General features: G+C 34.5%; 2 protein-coding genes across 2 annotated transcripts in view; one reads left to right on the top strand and one right to left on the bottom strand.

Annotated features, from left to right (window-relative positions):
• Positions 1–13,683: 13,683 nt before the first annotated feature.
• LOC128213403 (peptidyl-prolyl cis-trans isomerase FKBP1A-like) lies at positions 13,684–20,039 on the bottom strand. The gene is made up of 5 exons (XM_052919057.1): positions 19,940–20,039; positions 16,260–16,307; positions 15,085–15,174; positions 14,132–14,154; positions 13,684–13,797 (listed from the first exon to the last, which is right to left on the bottom strand). Exons 1-5 carry the CDS (start codon positions 19,974–19,976, stop codon positions 13,684–13,686), a joined length of 312 nt encoding a protein of 103 aa, XP_052775017.1. The 5' UTR covers positions 19,977–20,039.
• A 79-nt stretch (positions 20,040–20,118) lies between these two features.
• LOC128213396 (mediator of DNA damage checkpoint protein 1-like) overlaps positions 20,119–23,649 on the top strand; it is a 31,419-nt gene continuing 27,888 nt past the window's right edge. Inside the window, exons 1-2 of the mRNA XM_052919047.1 lie at positions 20,119–20,209; positions 23,382–23,508. Coding sequence (XP_052775007.1) covers positions 23,425–23,508 — 84 coding nt within the window. The 5' untranslated portion in view covers positions 20,119–20,209; positions 23,382–23,424. The remainder of the gene's footprint in view (positions 20,210–23,381; positions 23,509–23,649) is intronic.

The following is a 23,649-nucleotide window of genomic DNA, read 5'->3' as shown; positions in this document are numbered from 1 at the left end:
CTTATCACCGACAATCGAAGTGAAATACCGAGTAGTATCTTGTTTCTGCAGACATCCAGTGATATGCAGTTGCTTTTCACCAACAAAAGTACTCTTCCCTGAATATGTATTGCAGCTAGAACCGGATTTAAGTCTTTTCATATAATATCATACCGTAACAAGTAATGAACTGAATTATAAAAATTAAAAGCAATCAAAATATATACACACCAAAACTGAAGATATCCCTTAAACTGCATACATCGCTACCTTCCTTTCTTTGTTTATTTGAAGGTATTAAGACCCCACCCCAGTAACAGTTTGTATAGATATTCAAAGGAATTATTAAAAAACGCTCAATCAATTTGCAATATTACAGTCACATGCCACCCATATTGTCAACCCGGATTGCGGTGCTCAGACAACCAGACGCCTAAAGCTTACACCGATGCTCACATGATTATAGCTGACGCCGTTCACACATCTAAAGCTGACGCCGTACAAATGCATGTAACTGACGCCGTGCACACGCCTCTAACGGGCGCTCGCTCGTCCACAGGCAAATCTTCCTCTGTCGACGACGTAAGTATCATTTATTTTTACTGTACCATATAGGTTATCATTTAAACTTTTTCAATGTAAGATAAAAGATGAAGACACATATTCAGCGAAGAAAAATAAAAAATATTTAAGAAAACGTTATTTATAGACGTTTATAAATTTAGTTATATTTAAGCTGTCTTTATTGTTGATTCGAAAACTGCTCTTGTGTAACAGGTAGAGCAGAAAGAGGATATGGATGAACGGTTGATTGGGCGGTATTGCATCATTGACTATGATGGTCTCCCATACCCAGGTTTTATATTAGATATTGATGAAGAAGGTGCAGAGGTGTCGGCAATGTGTCGTATTGGGGCTAATCGGTTCGTTTGGCCATTGGTAGAGGACCGCTTATGGTGTGGGAAGGAGAAGATTGTCGCGTTGTTGGAGACAGAACCAGAATTGGTGACAAAACGTCATCGAAAACTGGATGATAGTATGTGGAAGCACATTTGCGACAAACTTGGCTTGGATAATAAAGGAAAAAAGTAAATTTGATCAAATGATCATTTGACGTTGACTAGAACGTTGTGTTGGCTGCCATATTTGTATGCTATTACATTCCGTGTTTCCGTATGAAGTTTTTAATAATGCCAACTCTTAATAATGACAGTGTTTGCTTTTAATTGAGAATGCATAATGCAGTATTGGTTTTAATATCAAGTTGACAGTTCCATAGTTTGTGTTTACTGTGTACACAGATGTATATTTGGTATCAAATGTTAAACAGATTAAAGTTACAATTGCTGTATGTGCATTCTGATGCAATCTTTAAAAGTGTTTGCATTTACCATAATTATGTTATTTTAGTATATTTGGAGGAATCGACCTGATACCGAACGTTTTTTATAATTGTTTTACAGTTCATGTTCATGTTAAATCTCTGTTGTCTGGTTAAATGTTTAGTGTTAGGTTAGGTTAGGGTAAGGATTCAGTATTTATAGACTGATGTTGAAATTTAGATATTTTGTACATTGTTAACATTAAGTATGTCAGACTTGAATCCAAAACGTTTTAAATATGTTTTCTTTCTGTTTTCAGAAGAAGTATTCTAGCACCCCGGATAGGCATTTCCGGTTAATTCAGCCGTGCTGGAAAACTCCATCTGGCATCCACCCCATGCCAGATGAGTCACGCGCTGTGACGTAATAATTTCAATTTCTTTTATAATACACTTTATGTAATCATTATTATGAGATTTAAATAGATGAGTTCCATTAACATTAACTTTACAAAAATAAAATTTAAAAAACAAAACAAAATAACCCTTAAAAAACGTGATGTCGAAGGAACTTATTGACGTATGCAGTTAATACAAATTACTGCGCGTCATGACGTCAGTAAACAACATCGCACGCGCGTTTTGGTGATAAGTACAAAAATGCATTTTTATATGTATTTTGTTCACAAAAAATGTAATTTAATGTATGCTAGAAAAAATATCTATCATGTCTGTCCGTTCCGGATAGAAAAATGCGACCCTCGGGCACGCAGCGTAGCCGGTAACTCGGCAAGCCTCGTTACCTGGCAACGCAGGTGCCCTCGGGTCGGATTTTTCTATCCGGAACGGAAACACATGACAGATATTATAAGTATGTACAAAATAATGATTGTGTGGACATAATATATGAGTAAATGTTGAAATGGCACCTGTCGCCAGGAGATTCTAAGCCTAAGGGAATGCAGTGTTGCAATTTAAGAATGTTTTTAGGTTAAAAGCACCTGTCATTTCTTTTACAATGTCATTTTTGGGGGTTGATAAATAGTTTTTATGCTTGAATTTGATGAATCAGGCTGAACCAGCTGGTTGGTCTGCCACATAAAGAATAACTCCAGAATTCTAAGTGCTCTGTCGGCAGTTGTGAAATACTCCAAGTAGTGGGCACTGCCGGCGGAGATCAGTTATGTAATACTGCCAGCAGAGGGTGGTTATGAAACACTGCCAGCACGGCAGTTATTTATTGGCACTGCCGGTAGTGGGTAGATATAAAACACTGAATGCAAGGCAGTAACAAAATACTGCCGACAGTTGCCACTGCCAGCGGAGATCAGTTTAGTAACAGTGCGAGGGCACGCAGTTATACAATACTGCCGCCTTGCATTGGAGTGTAAAAGGGGAAGGTTTGGAAAGAGAAGGGAGGATTGTTGCTTTGCATGTATCTTGTTCGTGAAATTGTCATGATAAGGTCCAATATTGATATTAAGTTTAAGATCTGTTTCTTTGTGAATATGTTTCTAGCGTGTAAAAGAATAAATGGTAGAGGAAGAAAATTTCATTGTGTTCACCCCTTCCTGTTGTGAAGCTCTCATAAAGGACATCACGATACGGACTCGAGAGTGATCGATAGCGATATTAGAGCTTTCGACAGCTTCCACATTCGTGTTAAAATAAGAACAGACAATAAACATTGATTAACATTTCAATATTATGTGCCCATTTTTACCTAAAATAGTCAGAATCAGTCCGACCAGATGAGAAGGCCTATTTTCCCCTCAGTGGCCTTTGGTTGAATATTGCATTCCCTTCGTTTACAGTATACTCGCCAACTATGAAAAACACATTTTACCCATGCGTTTATAAGCTACTGGTTAGACATTTAACATTTTGGAATCAAATTCTGTCAAAATGCAATCATCAAAGACATATGTTTCAACAACGTTGATGCCAGGTCAAATGGCTGAAATCAATCTCTTCCACCATTATTTTATTTGGTAGTACCATTTGCTCCCATAGATGGTATAAGATGTGCAAAAGTTCAGTCATTTTAAGTACAATGCTAGGACATCTCATTTTCTATTTCCCCTTTTGCAATAACCCAAGCAGTAGAACAAGAGATGTCACAGAAATGTGACAAATGCCCCCGGATGGCCTCGTTGGACAGATATCCATTAGCATTTTGACCTGTCTGTACAGATAGCCTTCAGTATCTAACATATTTCCGTCCTACTTTTCCATCAAACTTGTTAATATTAATAGATCAAGAAAGAGAAACATTTTTGTATTCATTATAACGATTATGAGTAAAATATCCCAACTAAAAGCGAAATACAACATGCGTATGTAATTGTTTGTATCGCATAAAAAACTTCCCCAACTGGGATCTATATTGCCATAAAAAACATAGTGTTAGTCGGTCTTATCAGTCAAATAATTAGCATAGATTGAAAGAATATTCATTATATGGAAGTATAGAAATGTGAAAAGATACTATCAATGTGAAACTTCATTAAAATTATTATTATCTATCAAATAAGAATAAAATTTATTTATCAAACATTCATTTTAATACACAATAATCATGACAAAAACACATATATTTACCCTATTAAAATCTTGGTTTCAAAACTAATTTCAAAACTTTCAGGTTTTTTCCACAAAACAGTTATATTTCTATAAACTATTATACATGTATTCCAGTATGAACACTACATTGTTTGCCCTACTTTGCCACTGAGTCAGCTAAATTAATTCCACAACCAAGCTTCGATTTATTTTATAAAAACAATGTGTTAGTATTTGTGTTTTCATCAATTCTTTAAGTTCCAAAATGCTGGATGTTGACATAATGACCACCATTATTCAAGGACATTTGATGTAATTTATTCACCACTAATATATCTGGAGTATATAGTCTAACAGTAACCAGATACTCTCTCTCCAAACAGTCTCAACAGTGGACATGTCAAAACTAAATTTTGATAACAACACCAAGATGTAAGCTCTTTAAACACATGGTTTCTTTAGCCATCGCATTCAGAGTTGGAAGATAAATTGTCACCACAAGATAAATGTCCTATAACTTGGAATTGCTAAGGTCCTTTTTGAAATTGTGAACATATTGTAACTTACTCAGTATAAGAAGCAAACCAATGGGTAATCAAAAATAGTATGTAACCACAGCTTTCCAGCTTAAGGTCACCATGACCTTTGTCACACTGACCTCAATTTAAATCGGAAATGGATTAAGACTTAAAGCTACCACAACCTTGACTTTTGGCCCATTGACCTCTAAATCAAACGGGTTCATCTGCTGGTCATGACCAACCTGTGTATTAAGTTTTAGGCCCCTGGGCCTAAGAGTTTTTCGGACAATTATTTGAAACATATTTTCAGCTTAATGTCACCATGTATCTTACCTTTGACCCACTGACTTGAAAATAATTAGGTCCATCTGCTGCTCATGACCAACCTGCCTACCTATGTTAGGATCCTTATCCCTAAGCGTTCTTCATAATTGACTGGAAACGGATTTTCCGCTTAAAGTCAGCATGACATTGACCTTGAACCACTGACCTCAAAAACATCTGCTGGTCATGACCAACCTGCCAACTAAGATTGGGGTTCCTGGGCCTAAACGTTCTTCAGTTATTGACCAGAAATGGATGTTCAGCCTATTGTCACCACAACCCTAACCTTTGACCCATTGAACATAAAATGAATAGGGCTCATTGCTGGTCACGGCAAGCGTGCCTACCAAGTTTGAGGTTCTTTTCTCTAATCGTTCTTCAGTAATTGACCGGAAGCAGATTTTCGCACTGACCTCAAAACCAATTGGATTCTTCTGCTGGTCAAGACCAACCTACTCACCGAGTCTGCGGTCCCTGGGTCTACGCGTTCTTCAGATATTGAGCGGAAACCGTGGTGACAGACGGAAGGGCGGACGGTCCGAATATGGTATGCATTCCTTTGGGGGCATATAAAAACGTTGTAATAAAAACATGTTCCACCCAACATTCGTAAAATAGGGACAGAACAAATTTCAGTCATTTGAGGTCAGAAAAGGTCAATATGCCAAATGCTTATAAAACTTATCCTCACACCAAAGGCCACATTTTCGGCCGAATGTTAATGAACCTTAGTTAGGGCGAATGTCCTTATATAAACCTTGGTCATAAGGTATGTCCTTAAATAATCTAAGCTAAATTGGAATATGGATCAAGACAGGTAAAACAGAGGTCACTTGATCAAACATTTTAAAATTTTGAATAACAATTGACAGCACATGCTTACCACTCTTCATGAAGTTTGGTCATAAAGATGTTTTTTTTACCGTACGATACCGAAGTTATCTTCGAATATGGGTCACATTATATAATAAGAGGGACTTACTTCATTTGAGCATCACTGCTCTTGGAAATATTTTTTCCAGTGTTTGATGGATATTGAGTAAAAATTATTAGCTAAGATTTTCCTAATAATTTAGTTTCTTAAGGCACATTATTCATCAGTTTTTTTTAAACTATAAACGAGATTTAAAAACACCCAAAACATTCAGAACAAGTTTCACTGAATTTGTGTCAAAATAACTGCTTCGTAACCTTGTTTTGACTGATTAAACAAACTTGCCCTAGGTTGTAGCAACAAATATTCTGAATTTGAACCAATATGTGGCCTGTATAGCGTTAAAAAGTTTCGTTATTTTATTTGACCTAGTTTTCAAATCACACAACCAAGTATTGAGCTTGACACAAATATTAAGATAACATTGTGACCGAGTTTCAGTTTTTAAAGCCAAAATTGTATAAACAAGGTTTTTCTTTTCTTTTTGATAACCTTGTGACCTAGTTTTGGACCTCAGGTGTCCCATACATGCGCTTGACCTAGATTAGAACAATAAATTACAGACTCAATTTCACTGATTTTGTGTCAAAAGTGTGGCGTGTAAAGTGCTTGCATAGTGTTCACAATGTTTGTTTTTTTCTTTTGATATTACATTCTATACTTTTTATAAACTTTAACGTTCCCACAACTTGGTTTTAGCCTAGCATTACCTTAAAACTCATTACAGAAAACATCGTGCGGTTTAATTTTTACTTCTAATGAACGATGTATTTTCATTACAACCACCGGTGTATTGTCGCTTTCGAATGACATTCAGAATAACTAATTATGATAATGAACAACAAAAGCTTTGAAAGTTTTCAATTTTTACTATCATCAGTCAACATACACAATAATAATCACTTTAATACAAATAACATTTCAAAGAGAAATATGCGTATAAACCTTAACAACAGATTATGCCTAGCTGATGGCAAATTATTTTTAAAATCATTATTCATGATTAGTGGTTGGAATCATATATTTTTCCAAATCTGCCTTATGTTTATTTTGGCTATTCAGCAGTCAGCCATTTAAGATATCAATCAGGTAAATGACAGGTATAAAAAGAGACTAAGTTAGTTGACAAATTACAATCACAATCTGTAAGCTGGTTTAGTGGCAAACACCATATTTTGTCCAATGAGAAAGCAGTATATTTCGAGTTTTCCAACACTTTTATTTCAGTAAGTCAGCAGTCACCCATTATTGATTGTAATCAGGTGAAGCGGTTAATATAAGCAGTGACTGGCCCAGTAGGTGGATAGTTTACACAATATTATGTAGACCACTGAAAAGCTTAAGGTTGTTAGTATGAATTTGTCACCTCATACCGTTTATTTTTGTAAATACATACTAACAATCCTTAACCATAACTCACTCAAGTGTTATTATAACACATTAACCAAATTAACAGGCTAATGATATTACAGGCCCATTTATTTAAGTTAATGCTTTATACCAATAAATATTACCCAATAGATCTACTATGATGAATATTTCTAGCTACATAACCAAACAAAAATAGAAAGCAACATTAAGGAGAAATTTAATATGAAAGTTAGAAGACCAGTATACAAACTATATTTCATTAATTGGTATTACACATAAACATCTTTTTGTTAGATGGCTGCGTTTTGTTTTTACTATCAATATCATGGCAAGTCATGATGTTATTAAGACACTTCATTAAAGATCACAGTAACCTGGAGAATCAAACTCCTTAGTTGAGCATAACCTATTTCAAAAACTGCTAGTGGTATATAACCTTAGAGAAAAGGATGTCTACATTTGTATATGTATTAGTATGATAGTGCATATATGCATTCAATTAGCAACAAACGACAGCTTGCTCAGGTAAGAAACTTTAGTCGATGCCCGAGAAAAATAAGTCCAGGATTCTGAACAAAATTACAAACATGAGTGCAGCATAGTCTGTTTTTTCTCTTATCAGTTCAATAAGGGTCATAACCCTAAAATCATAAAAGCCAGAGTTATGGGCCTTGCTAAACATAAGCGTTTTATCCATGGCAACATGAGTACCCAGTTTTATTTGAATATCTTGGAACATTTTATTTGAACGATATATAGCTTATGAAACTTATTGCACAACATTGCAGGATACAATGCAGATGCAGATACCAGGCTATGAAATAAAAGACATGCTAAAGATATGGTGTGAACTGAATTTTAAATTTTCTATAAAAAAAACAGAACATCTTTTCTCAGAGGTTGTTTCTTCATCATATAATAGCATTGCCGTAGCCACTAGAATCCAAACATATTGCTGTATGACCATAAACTCCTTTAAAGCAATTAACATGGTTTAAATATTGACACAAATTATGTAAAATAAATAAAGGATTGTGTAGTCTAGGTTGCATTCATAAAAATAAATTAAACAATTAATTGATGATTTAATGAACATACAAATGAGATTACTTCTTCACAAAAATAAAGAAAACTTTTACAAGAACATTTTGAATCATCTTACTTTAAATATAAAAGCAAAAAATGTTAAGCAAGCTCTGATTATACATCCTAAGTGCTTGTTTAACATTTTCGCTTTTTTCGTGATGGGATATGAAACTTTTTCTCAACGCATATTACATTGATATGTTTTTTTAAAACTTAACATGTTTAAACATAAAATAATTGGCGGTCTTAAATGTACAGCGCGTGAAGAAACCAAAAACAGCCAGAACATAATGATATACCTTTGACTATCATGTGGGAAGATGTAAATATGAATACTTCCTTGAAATTTCAGGATTGATCGTGAACAAGAATCCAAACAATTTCATTAAAAAAAATTCTTTCCAAAAAACACATTTTCAAACGTTTGTAGAGGTTCGTAAACAGCACATGAACAATGTTACATATAAAAGTCCACTTGAGTTTGTAAGTCATTTGTGAAATTTCACTTAAAGGCAAACAATATAGGTTGTTGCATTTTTTATAATTTTAATGCATAATCATGTTTGACTCTAATCAAGTGATACTCGTATACATACACATGTAAAAAAAAACATACATTTTGAGTGATAAACTTTTAACTACTTACTAAGTAATGCATTTATGGAAAATATTAATTACAGATAACAAGAGTGTTACCATGTTTTTAATAGCTGAAAACGCACAAATGAATGATAGGTCCTAAAAGATTTACAGCGATCAACTATTGTCTCATAAGGTTATACTGTGTTTTATGCACCTTTCTTTCAAATTAAACACCTTATCTTTCATAAGAACTATAGCTTTTGATATTAATTCATCCTTTTCAGTCAAATAAAAAAAACGTTTTAATTGTGGTTCATCTTATTTGGTAGTAAGAGTGCATCTTTAATATCAAAACCAAAAAAAACCCATATGATTTAGTAAGAGATAAAAAAAATAGCAATAATTTGGCGCTTTTTAAAAAAAAGCTGGGGAATCTGTGGTCGAGTAGCTATCTATTTAAAAACAACATTTATAAAGGCTAATATTATTTTATCTTTATCTCAATCCTAGCTTTTGTTGTATTTATTATTAAAGTCAAAATAGTTAACAATGATAGTGTATTAAAAAAAAAAAAAATTTTTTGCATCAACCATATTGTGTGGCTTAAAATGTGTATGATACTCGCATAAACCACTTCCCTCATGAATGGCATTATAAACTTGCAGTTTATGAACTGCGACAAAGAGGTCTTATCGCTTATCTATAAATGGTCAGTCATAAGCAATTCTTGTCTCATATCAAGCATCAATATCCTTTACATTATATTTTGTCTAAAGAGATGGCAGTATTTCTCAAGTTTTCCAATAATACTTTGGTTATTTCAGTAAATCAACAGTCAGCTGTTACGGATTTAAATCAGGTGAAGCAGTAGGTATGAGCAGTGGCTGACACAGTTAGCGAGTAGTTTACACAATATAATATAGACCACTAAAAAAACTTTAAGATTGTATGTACTTACACAAAATAAATGGTTATGTAGCATCACATTAAACCATTTAATTTTGCAAAATGTACAAAAAGTATTAACAATTTTTACCACTTAATGGGCACTTTACTTTTCTGCTTGTAGACATAGCTGACTACAAGAAGTCATATTTGAGGCTGACGTCATATTCACTAGAAGACCATAATTTCTGCTTGACACAGTTCTTTTCATTATGGTTATGATATGCTAGAGTATGCCAGTAATAATTAAAAAAAAAATCAGCATATAATCATAAACTAAAGATTCTGCAGTAAAAAATATCACTTTTTGAAAATGTCTAAGTTATGACAAGTAAATTTAGCCCAAAAGCACCTGAAACAAATATAATTTATACATCTTACAACTATTACTAAGTACTACTAACAGGGTTACTGCCTTAAACTAAACCAAGTTGGCTTAATGTTAAGAATTGACTAACAGATACTGGCAAAGGGAAATTAGCAAATCTGAGGTTCTGACATTGAGACCTTGGCATTTTCAAAAAGAACAAATTTGGGGCATTCTTGATTGAAGCCTTACATGTTAATCAACTTAAACTGGCGCAAAAATATGATAACAAAAAAGAAAACCTAATATATTAGTACTATATAAATCATATAAAACACCAGCAGCAAATCGTATTGACCTTGCATAAGTTGAAAGGTTATGTAAAGGCTAGTTTGCACATTTAAACGATTTAAGTGGTTTATTTTTGGATAAATATTGACCAATCAAAAAACATTTTGGCCAACTTGAACCAAATCAATGAACTACCAATATTGTATAACATTGGCTGCTACCTCCAATTTGGTATTAACCAACAAATATTATATTGTGATTAAAGTTATAATTAATTTCCTTAAAAGTATTGGAGAAAATCATACGATTTTTACCGAAACAAAAATATGTGTAATGAGCTTAGCTTAATCCTGTTTTAAGGGACTTTTGATATTTTGAGAAATTGGGGTCTGAATGTTAATTTTATTTTTTAATGTACTTAGTCGAAGCACAAACTTGTAGTTCAGAATTTATGATCACATTTGCAAGTGACATAAGGGTTTCAAAACCTTGCTAATAATTCAAATTTTTTAAACTGATTTGAAGATTAACTAGGAAATAATTAATAAACAAAAATTTACGAAAAACAGGTAAATTACATGATCAAATATGCTACAAATTTTCGAAACACGTAAAACACAATTTTCAGGAAAATCGTAGTTGTTGGAAATTACAGTTAAAAGAATGACATAAAAACACACGCACAACCAATGTAAAATAGTTTTATGAAATAAACATTTAACAATAACTACCTAAAATAGGCAATACATACATAGCTCTATTTGACATGTATAACTTCGGAAAACAAGCATGTACAGACTATAACATACAGTATATACAGAATTATTTCCAGGAGTAACTAGCCATACTCCAGTAAGACCGGGCGTACAAATGAATTTTTGATCTTTAAACAGGGAAAGTGCTTAAATTTCAAAATCATAATAAAAACCAAACATTGATGGGGTGTATAATATATACAGGCAACATTTTACTAGTCAAAATCTGTTGTTTTTTCACTGAATGTTGGCGTTCAGAAGGGTTCTTTCAATTCTTTACTGCAAGAGAAGACACCGGCCTATCTGCTCCCATGATACACACTGAGACCAAACTTTTGAAAGACCTTAACATGTTGATGTCTCAAACAAATATACAGATATACAATTCACAATACTTCAGGTACGCCCCTGATTATATATGAAATTCAGACTACTAAAACATAGATTCCATACACTTTACATATGTAGTGAGAATTAATTTTGCATTGTGTGCAACAGGTTAACAAGATGAAATGGTTTTCATCACATATTCAGTACAGTAATCCACAATTGGGCTAGTAATCCTTCATAAAGCATATATTTATACATGTGTATATATATGTTTACATTAAAAGTTGAAAATTTCAACAATTATTCTATTTAAAGGTTCACCCGAAATATTTTCATTCTCTCGCAAAATTTCAACAAAGCTATTTGCTCTTTCTTCTTTTCAAAATAGAAAAACACAGGTTCCCCAGCAGTGTCCAAATCGAAAATTATGAGCTTCAGTGTGAAAATATAAGAAAGTCAGAGTTATTTTGTGACAAATAGAAGGAAAATACAACAATTCTTTTTAAATAAAGAATTGTTCTCTTATAATATGTGAATACACACTTATAATATATTTATTTAATTGTTAAAATCTTCAATAAGTATTGTTGAACCCTGTAGGAAAAGTACAATATTCAAGCATACCAACTCAGTGGTGTACAGCAAAATCTATTCTAAAGCTACTGAGCGAACCTCACTAAATGCGCATGGACAAATGAAGGAATCAGCAAATATTTCATTTATTTTTACCAAATTATGATTTATGATTATAGGAATATACAGTAGTGGAAGCCCTGCACTGGTAAAATGGTTTCCGAGCTTGCACAAATTCTGGGTTTTATAAAGCAGGGCTTGTTCGAAAATGTAATGCCAAGGATTTGTATATGAATTCGGGCTTGTTTATCCAAAAGACTGATTTTGATGACTGAATATAAGAATATCATCAAAAATATTGGAGGAAAAAGTATGATCAACAAGAGCTGTCACAGAATGTGACGAATGCCCCCGCATGTGACATTGACCTACGAACAAGGTCAGTACATGAAAAGTTGATCTTGCCTTTATGTGTCAAATACATATGGTAAGTTATTTTAAATTGCCTCTGAACATAAAAAAATACCACCCATACTTGACAACCTACACTGTTATGTCCTTATATTCAGAATTCCCTTGTGAATAAACACTTAGTGTATCTTTCACCTTAGAGGTAGGGACATGAGTCTTGCACACGACACGTTGTCTTCATATGTGGAACACATGTAGCAAGTTTTTTTAAAATCTGTCCATACAAGGGAAAGTTACAGCCCGGACACGACAACCTATACTCTATGTCCTTATATGCAGCACTCCATGGTGAATAAACACTAAATGTGACCTTGACCTTTGAGGTAGGGACACGGGTCTTGCACGCGACACGTCGTCTTGGTATGTGGTACACATGTGGCAAGTTATTTTAAAATCTGTCCATACAAGAGAAAGTTACAGCCCGGACACGACAACCTATACTCTATGTCCTTATATGCAGCACTCCATTGTGAATAAACACTAAGTGTGACCTTGACCTTTGAGGTAGGGACATGAGTCTTGCACGCCACACGTCGTCTTGGTATGTGGAACACATGTGGCAAGTTATTTTATCTGTCCATACAAGGGAAAGTTACAGAGCCGGACGGACGGACGGACGGACGGACGGTGCGATTTTAATATGCCCACCTTCGGGGGCATAAATAGGAAACTCTGGACCTCCTCAAAAAATGATCTTAAATAATAGCTAAAATTCTTGAAGAAAGAGCCATAAACTTAAAGAGGAATGGTTGATCAGGCATATTTTCTATAATTTGCACCATATATACCTATTAATAAATATGAATTGAATCTTTTTTTCAAAACAAAATATAAATAGCAATGTTTATATTTCTAAGAATACAGTCCAAGAATATTGACATTTTTTACCAAGCGTTATCCATTTTAACTTGCTTTACATGTAAACCGTAAATACAGTCCGACTATAATGAATATTAAACAAAGAATGAATGAACAATATTTTAAAATATGTCCTAGAAATGATGAATCCCAACGAACGATGAGGTAGGCGTCTACTCTAATCCCAGGAGTTCTATTTCAAATACTAGTGTAGAGTCTGGAGGTATAGTGGTCCGCAGTTAAGGAAGACATCTCTTTTTAGAAGAAAAAGATTTTAAATGAATGTTTTATGCAAGTAAGTTTTTATATGAGTCATAATCATGAAGTTTCTAAACATGTTAAATTTATTTTATATTTCATTTATAATTTGGAATTTGAGCAATATAACAAAAAAAACACAATTAATTTTGAAATCAACATTTTAAAAAAATAATCTAAAATTTCATTAATCAAAGATGTGAAAAAATGCGATTTTAAATGGTTTTGAAATAAATCAAATTTTGTAAAGGATATACTCCCGGAAATCCGCGTTTTCCATAAGCAAACTCTGGGGGACATGTGAGTTTGATTTTTTGTCCTATACTCATCTGGAAGGAAAATCATAAAAAATTACAAGGCAACCGAAATATCATTCACTATAACAAGAGGGCAGTTATTACACAAGGGCGACAAAGTGTATCATTAATTTATTTCAAAATCTTGAATAGTTATGGAGTTATGGCATTAAAGCAATAAAGGTTCAACATTGTTGCACGCAAATGACAACACCAATGATGTCATGGCTATGACATACTTTGACTATAAATCTTCGAAAAAAAAGTCAAGCCAAAAATTTTAAATTCAAGTTACCCTTCGAACAAAAAACACAACAATTGAGAGTACCATACATTTTAGTTTAACCAAGGAAGACATATGTATTACCTTTTTAATATTATCCTCCCAGCCTGAAATTAACAAACGGATATTTATAGTACATGCATGTACAGCAACATTCAGAAAAGGGTCATATTGTATCAGTAAACATGATGTATGCAGAAAATAAGACATAATAGTTTTGTGTGATTGCAAATAGAATGGCAGCGTCGATTGCGTGAAAGGATTTCAAGGTATCCATCATTTGGCCGCATTTTAAATATTAACATAAAGACTATTTTTTGGTTTGATTTATATTGATTAACCATTATATTATTTTTGCATGGATTACACTTTTGTAAAGCACCATAATGACACAACTATTATGATGATATTTTAACAGGAGGTAGATATTTCTGTTTTACTATGCTTATATAGCAATTTTATTTGTTTTTTTTTAAATAACATAATGTCCATATAAAAAAAGCTCTTGATGAAAACTGTAAAAATATTTTAACTTAAAGTGACACTCTTATTCAAAATCAATACATACACCTGAAAACAAACATAAACTTCGGTGATATACCCTTAAATACTAACTAAATAATGCACTTATGGAAAATATTAATTACTAATAACAATATTATAACCGTGTATTTAATAGCTGAAAACGCAAAAATATTAAATGATTGGTGAATGCTAAAAGATTTACTGCGATCCACTATGGCCTAATAAGGTAGCAATATTATGTTTTCTGCACATTTCCTGCAAATTAAACTCGGTATCCTCCATAAGATATATTGTTTTCGACATTTATTCAAATTTTTTGGTATAATAAAACAATTGAATTAAATGTATTAAATCTTATTGTTTGAGCAATAGTGCATCTTTTAACATTTTGTAACTTTAAAATGAAACTTTACCAATTAGCAATTTTTGTATTAATGATGAATGGATAACGTTAAGAGCAATTTACATAAATACTAAATTGTATATAATTTTTTATATGATAACAAACTTACCTTTGATAACCTGGTTTTTCCCAAGTACAAAGCGGAAAGGTTGATTTCTGTCTGTTGAGCAATCGAAAACTTTGCCATCTGTTAACATACCTGTGTATGGATTTTTAGCAAAATTAAACTTCTTCATATCAGATGTATGGAGGTGTACATCTAAATGTGTTAATAATGCTAGTAAATCGACAGAAATTCTAAAAAAAAAATCTTATTTGTTTCGAGGGGCATCCAGAGAAATACAGTGTAAATGTTTTGCGTTATTCGTAATTCTGGCCCATATAAACAAGAGCTGTCAGAGAGACAGCGCGCTCGACTATTCCGCCGCTTTTCGGTGTATGGATTGAAAAGTTTTGGCAAAACATGCATGGATCACCGTTAAATTTGATTTCAATGCAAAACATGATGTGCTGAGAAATTAACATAAATTTAATCTGAAAATATTTGTGGTATGCAAACTTTAACCTAAATTCTAGGTCGTAAAAGGGGCATAATTTTGTCAAAATGCGTGATAGAGTTAATACCTCCTATGTACAGGTTGGGGGCATGATGGTGAATAAGCATGCTAAGTTTCAAAGCCAGATGTCAATGGACTTTGAAAATATTTGAGGTTGTACGCAAACTTTAACATAAATTCTAAGTCTCAAAAGGGGCATAATTTTGTCAAAATGCGTGATAGAGTTACCTCCTCCTGTGTACAGGTTGGGTCATGATGGTGAATAAGCGTGCTAAGTTTCATAGCCAGATGTCAATGGACTTTGAATATATTTGAGGTTGTACACAAACTTTAACGTAAATTCTAAGTAGAAAAAGGGGCATAATTTTGTCAAAATGCTTGATAGAGTTATCTCCTCCTGTGTACAGATTGAAGGCATGATGGTGTACAAGCGTGCTAAGTTTAAAAGCCAGATGTCAATGGACTTTGAAAATATTTGAGGTGGTAAAAATCCCTTGCAAAAACTTTAACATAAGACTTAGTGGTTACGCCGACGCTCCGGTGACTAGGATAGCTCTCCTTATTCTTCAAATAGTCGAGCTATAAATTGGAAGAAAAAGAGAATGGACAACAATTTTAATGGCAAATTCAGGACTCTCATACCAATAAGTTCATGAACATTAAATAACAATTTTAAAACTGAATTTAAGAAAGAGCATTTGAAAATATTTCATTTATGTTAAAATACCTTTATAATGCACAACTACAGTTTGGCCAGCTTTTGGAAAAGTTTGACCTGAAATAAAAATAGTAACTTTTATGTTTTTATGATACTGAATCATGAATGTGCAATTTATGATACAAATATTTGACCATTTTACGAAGCATTTTACAACACCATTTGCATGGCTTTTTCTTGTTTGCAGGCAAGTTATAACAATTAAAGTAAGTAGGTACAAATGAGGGAATGCTAAAAATTGAGAGCATAAAAACAGTGACAGTACCAAGTAAAACGACACAAACTACCGTAAATAAATACAATTGCAACAAAAGACTAGAGATTGCTTTTTTGAAAAAGCGCTTGTCTCCCCTATTGTGTGGTCGTAGGTGAGAAAAAATAAATGATGGACATGAAATTTGTAACTTTGGACTGGAGACAAACCAACAGTGAAGTTTGGTTTATTCGATTATATTAAATAGTGAAGAGAAGAAAGTGTTGTTGATTAATCATGGAAAATGTAAACAAAGTTTGCATTGTATGAAGTTCCTGGGCGCAAGCGTTATTCAATTATTGATCGGAAACCATTTTTCAGCTCACAGTCATCGTGACCATGACCTTTTACCTACTGATCACAACATCAATAGGGATCATCTACATAACCAACTTGCATACCAAGTATTAAGTTCTTGGGTGCAAGTGTTCTTTAGTTACTGAGCGGTAACCATTTCTTCAACTCAAGGTCATGGCAACCTTGACCTTTGACCTACTGATCTCAAAATCAATAGGGGTCATCTACTAGTCATGACCGACTAGCGTACCAAGAATGAAGTTCCTGGGTACAAGCGTTCTTAAGTTATAGAGCAGAAACCATTTTTAAGCTTAAGGTCACCGCCAACGTATCATTTTTTACCTGAAGGTAACCTTGACCTTTGACCTTTTGATCTGAAAATCAATAGGGGTCATCTTCTAGTCATGAACAACTAGCTTACCAAGTATGAAGTTCCTGAAACCAAAGGATCTTTAGTTATTGAGCGGAAACTTTTTCTTCACTTCAAGGTCATGGCAACCTTGACCTTTGACCTAGTGATCTCAAAATCAATATGGGTCATCTTCTAGTCATGACCAACTAGCATACCAAGTATGAAATTCCTGGTTGCAAGCGTTCTCTAGTTATTGAGCGGAAACAGTTTCTTCACCTCAAGGTCACGGTGACCTTGACCATTGACCTACTGATCTCAAAATCAATAGGAGTCATCTACTAGTCATGAACAACTATGAAGTTCCTGGGTACAAGCTTTCTTTAGTTATTGAGCAGAAACCATTTTTAAGCTTAAGGTCACTGCCAACATAACATTTTTTACCTGAAGGTAACCTTGACCTTTGACCTTTTGATCTCAAAATCAATAGGAGTCATCTAATAGTCATGAACAACTAGCATACCAAGTATGAAGTTCCTGGACCCAAAGGATCTTTAGTTATTGAGTGGAAACCGTTTCTTCACCTCAAGGTCACGTTGACCCTGATCTTTGACCTAGTGACCCCAAATTCAATAGGGGTCATCTACTAGTCATGACCAACTAGCATACCAAGTATGAAGTTCCTGGGTCTAAGAGTTCTATAGTTATTGGGCGGAAACGAAGTGTGACGTACTGACTGACTGACTGACAGACTGATGGACTGACTGACGGACAGGGCAAAAACAATATGTCTCCCCATGAATGGGGGAGACATAAAGATATTACACGCAAATGATTTTTACATGGAAGGTCACCACGACCTTGACTATTGACCTTGTTACCCCCAAAACAATTGGGATCATCTAGACATCATGACCAACCTCACTTCAAAGTTTGGTGAACCTAGATCAAAGCATTCTCCTGATATTGCACGGAAATATTTTTTTACATTAGAGGTCACAGCGACGTTGACCTTTGACCTTGTGACCCCCCAAAATATAGGAGTTTTCTAAACCTCATGATCAACCTCCCTACCAAGTTTGGTGAACCTAGGTCAAACCATTCTCAAGATATTGAGCGGAAATGTTTTTTACATTGGGGGTCGCCGCGACCTTGACCTTTGACCTAGTGGCCCCAAAAAACAATAGGGATCTTCTACACCTCATGACCAACCTCCCTACCAAGTTTGGTGAACCTAGGTCAAACCGTTCTCAAGATTTTGAGCAGAAATGTTTTTTATATTGGGGGTCGCCGCGACCTTGACCTTTGACCTAGTGACCCCAAAAACAATAGGGATCTTCTACACCTCATGACCAACCTCCCTACCAAGTTTGGTGAACCTAGGTCAAACCGTTCACAAGATTTTGAGCAGAAATGTTTTTTATATTGGGGGTCGCCGCGACCTTGACCTTTGACCTAGTGACCCCAAAAACAATAGGGATCCTCTACACCTCACGACCAACCTCCCTACCAAGTTTGGTGATCCTAGGTCATGCGGTTTTCCAGTTATCGATCGGAAACGAAGTGTGACGTACGGACGGACTGACGGACTACCGGACAGGGCAAAAACAATATGTCTCCCCCAGAGAGGGGGAGACATAAATATATTTATACAACAGTAAATTTGAGAGAAGTGTGCCAAGTGCAGGGCTCAACACCTCGACCAACTAGTCATCGAAATGCTGTCTAGGCTTTTTTAATGATGTTGGACCAAGCCTGGCTCAACATCATTAAAAAAAAGCCTGGACAGCATTTTAGAATGACTACACAGACCTCTATCAGTTTAGCAGAGAATTATTTCAACTGAGCTAATCTATAGCTACAATAATAAGTGATCAGGGATACCTTTTTACTATTTTGACATTTCTTACATATCCCTGTCACGCCACAACTCTCTACCATTTAACACTGGGCGAAAAAATATATAGTAATATTATGCATCGATGTTGAATAATAATGACAAAATTGTTCAATATATACCCGACAGTGATCTAAACTGGATTGAATTTGTCATAGAGTCGTTATTTTCACATAAGGTTAGTCTGGATCACGAATACCGTTTTATACATGTACACAACCTGTCAGATTTGTCCCAGATTTAGAGATATCAGGATACTTGGTAAAAAATCGACACATGTAAGTGTTTTATGATATCTGAACATGTTCTTTACCATAATGACATAAATATATATGTGTTTAATAGTACAATGTCATGTAGGCAATTATATTTTCGTAGAAATTTGAATTTATAACAAAGATAATTTTAAAATTGTGGACGTCTGGAGTCGACCATAGTAAGAAAAAACGTCAAAAGACTTGTTGACGTCCATTTAGGTGGACTGGAGCTAATCATGCAGCTGGTTAATATGCAGCTTTTCCAAGACAGAAAACTTATGAAAATTCCATATATTTTTTTATCTGTAGAGGATTTGGACTTTTTTTATCAGAACCATGCAATAAAAATTTACCAGACTTGCTATGCAAGTCAGTATTACAGAACTGCATGTGCACCCTGCTGGTAGAGCATGCAGTGAAGATGGTTCAAACCCATATACTGTGTATAATATATATGTAATTTCAGTTTACGGACCTTGATAATCATTGTCACGATAAATGTACTGTACATCACTATCAGCTGAAAGTTGTGGGTGGGGTAATGTCAATTAGTACAAGCAGAACACTCATTTTGAAACCAACTTTCAATATTTCGGGACAAAACTTTTGCCGGCTATCAGAAAAATAACCATTTACCATCTCCCTTTTGAAGTTCTTCGAAAGTGCATCCCATATTGGGTGACTTAAACAGAAAAAAAATATAAAGAGTTTTGTTGCAATATTTTGATTGCTTAGCTCCCTGCTTGAGTATATTATTTGGTTGCAAACGCATACAACAAAATTGCTGGGAACCAATTCACACAAAAATACGCATGCGCAGTTGTTTTGCGCGAAGTTCAAGGCCAAAGTTTTGCAAGCAAAGCAACTTTCAGTTTGTACACATTTTACGTGCTTACATTTGTTACGGTAATTTATTCGTCATTTTTGGTTGTGTTACTAACTCTTTTTGAAATATGAATGGTTGCTCTTATGTTTATTCTTGAATTATAACGTTACATGAAAATAAATCATATTGTCACATGATTTCGCAAACATGATTTCATTTGAATTATAACGCCAAATTCACCGTCAGCTTGTTTTTGTTATAATTTCAGACCTTTCATTAAAATTAAAATTTCTCATTGTTATGCCCCCTTTTGAAAAAAGTGGGGTATATTGTTTTGCACATGTCGGTCGGTCGGTCGGTCGGTCTGTCTGTCTGTCGGTCGGTCGGTCGGTCGGTCGGTAGGAATACCAAATGGTTTCCGATCAATAACTTGAGAACGCTTTGACCGAGGGACCTCATACTTGGTATGTGTATTGGTCATCACCAGCAGATGAACCCTATTGATTTTGAGGTCAGTGGGTCAAAGGTCAAGGTCAGTGTGACCTTTACATGAAAAACGGTTTCCGATCAATAACTTGAGAACGCTTTGACCCAGGAACCTCATACTTGGTAGGTGTATTGGTCATGACCAGCAGATGAACCCTATTGATTTTGAGGTCAGTGGGTCAAAGGTCAAGGTCAGTGTGACCTTAACATGAAAAACGGTTTCCGATCAATAACTTGAGAACGCTTTGACCCAGGGACCTCATACTAGGTAGGCTTATTGGTCATGACCAGCAGATGAACCCTATTGATTTTGAGGTCAGTGGGTCAAAGGTCAAGGTCAGTGTGACCTTTACATGAAAAACGGTTTCCGATCAATAACTTGAGAACGCTTTGACCCAGGAACCTCATACTTGGTAGGTGTATTGGTCATGACCAGCAGATGAACCCTATTGATTTTGAGGTCAAAGGTCAAGGTCAGTGTGACCTTAACATGAAAAACGGTTTCCGATCAATAACTTGAGAACGCTTTGACCCAGGGACCTCATACTAGGTAGGCTTATTGGTCATGACCAGCAGATGAACCCTATTGATTTTGAGGTCAGTGGGTCAAAGGTCAAGGTCAGTGTGACCTTTACATGAAAAACGGTTTTCTGATTGTCCATATTTTTTTAATGCATGCACAGATGATTGGGATTGATGTATAAATGTTTGTATAGAAATGATTTTCTTTTATGTTACTATTTTAGTTGGGCATTTATTTGCCTTCTTAAGTTATCATAAGTAGATGACCTGCCTCATATGCATCCAATGACAAATCAGCTGTCATTTCAGTCCATGCATATTTCATTCAATTGTCCAAATATTTCTGGCAACTTGGCGCTCAGGGGGCATAATGTTTGACAAACATCTCTTGTTTTTTTAATTGCATTTACGAGGTATTTATGTGTAAGAACACTACGACCGGCTAACTCAGTTTGTAGATCACCTAGTCCAAATAATTGTATGTTCACAGATTTTTTACGATTTTTGATATGGCAAATCCTTCACGTACAAATTGTTTAGTACCAAAAGTGGGTAGTCATTCTGATCGGTATTCCGGTTTAAAGCATATTCTGTCTATAAAATATCATAAAAACAAGAAATATTACCAAATAATGTTATTTTATATTAGTTCCATACACAAAAAATAAATTTCCAACGAATAATTATGAGTTTGATGTTTTTTTCTTCATTTCATTCTGTCAAAATATAATGATATATACATGAAGGGCACCTGCAAGGCTGCAGTTCACAGTTTTACAACAATCGGAACACTTTGGCCATGGCCGAGTTGTTACAATTGTATTAACAAGGTCTACCTCGAAGCTTGTCGGAGGTGGCCAAGTTATTACGTTTGGAGCGAGTTGTTCCGCTTGGCATAATTGTTGTCTGCGTCAGTCAAGTTTCGTTTTATTGGAAAGGTAAATCATGCATTTTGATGCATGTAATGCTTGTTTCGTACCAAATAGCTTTGCACTTACGTGTACATGGTAAAATATGAATTTAAACCTTTATTATCCATTTCAAACATAAAATACTTCGCTTGATACAATTTCAATATTTTTCAAACCCACCCGGTTATTGCACAAACCCGTTCAGACGTTAGGGATTGGAAGAATCTCGTTAAACACGTTTATTATTTTAGACTAGTAGATCACCATACTAGTTTGAAACTTACTAAAATAAGTTGTGTGTATGAGTAGCCACAATAATGCGCATTTAGGGATTTTTTTTAATATTTGGATATTCATTTTGTTCCCTTAACGCCACAAGTCAACTCAGAACTGATCCATATCAATGTAAAATATATTCTTCAACTGTTACTCCACAATACTAAACACTTGACTGTTAAATAAAAACACAAAAGTTACACTTTAATTAATTTAGCCAATACCTTTTACTTATTACACTTATTACACTTAAAGTAACCTATACTCTTATTAATATGAAACAAGTGAAGAATGTTCGCCCGGCGAAAATGTAAACAAAGACCAATTCTCGTTGAAAAGTATAACTTCTTTGTAAGCCACAAACAAAATACCTAGCTCATAGATGCAGTGGCCAGATATTATTCTGTCAAAATGACGTAGTACTCGGCTAGCCTTCATCGATTAGCAAAACCTGCCAAAGGGCGGGAACCATCGGAACACAACCCTTTTCTGACAATTCCCGTCCTTAGGCCACTTTCACTAATCAATTCAAACCAAAGTTAGCTCGAGAATCATAACCAAGGTCACATTTTCGATTGATTGGCCTTACACCTACTTTAAACTGTCAACAAAAAAACTACTCCTTCATGTAAATATACAATGATGCTTCCGCTAGACGTTCAAAATATAAAAACCTGGTGCTTCTCTAATGGCCACATTTTTAATAAATCCTGAATTTAAACAAATCTTCTGAATACATCATGCATTTGGGTTGGGTTTAGGTAATATAGTATAAAATGATGCTTAAGTAGTAAATGTATGTACAATAGTGGCGAAAATGTTGGGCTTTAAACTTCAAGACATTTATACTTCCTGGTCCATTTTTTTTAGAGAAAAAAGCTACCCAAACTGATGGCAAGAAAGTTATAAAATCCATTTCTTTATGGAAGCTTTCTGTGGCTATACAGAGTCAAAAAGCAGCCCTTTTCTTGGCATGTCATGACTAAGTCTGATGGGAAATAATTGAAGATTTTTAGGTTCACAGAATTTATATCTCATTTTCACTGTCACACTTTAGGTGGTTAATAATGTCAAAGATCTGAGGAAACCATCACTGCAAGATGGATACCAGTGGTATTGAAGCAACGCAGGCGCTGCCCATCGATGATTATGAAGATGAGTTCGATCAGTTAGAGACAGGCCCGGTGTGTATCTTTCTATATAATATAACCCATGAATAGCTTCATAAACATTATGCGGAAAATAGATCATTCAGTGTTTTTTGTTTGTCCACTGTAATCATAAATGAAGAAATTATAAAGGTCTTATTTTCGGTGAATCAAAAT

This window comes from Mya arenaria, chromosome 13 (genome assembly GCF_026914265.1).
Source record: "Mya arenaria isolate MELC-2E11 chromosome 13, ASM2691426v1".
NCBI classification, from domain to species: Eukaryota; Metazoa; Mollusca; class Bivalvia; order Myida; family Myidae; genus Mya; species Mya arenaria.
Note: the sequence above shows the minus strand (reverse complement) of the source record. Positions and strands in the feature narration are given on the sequence as shown.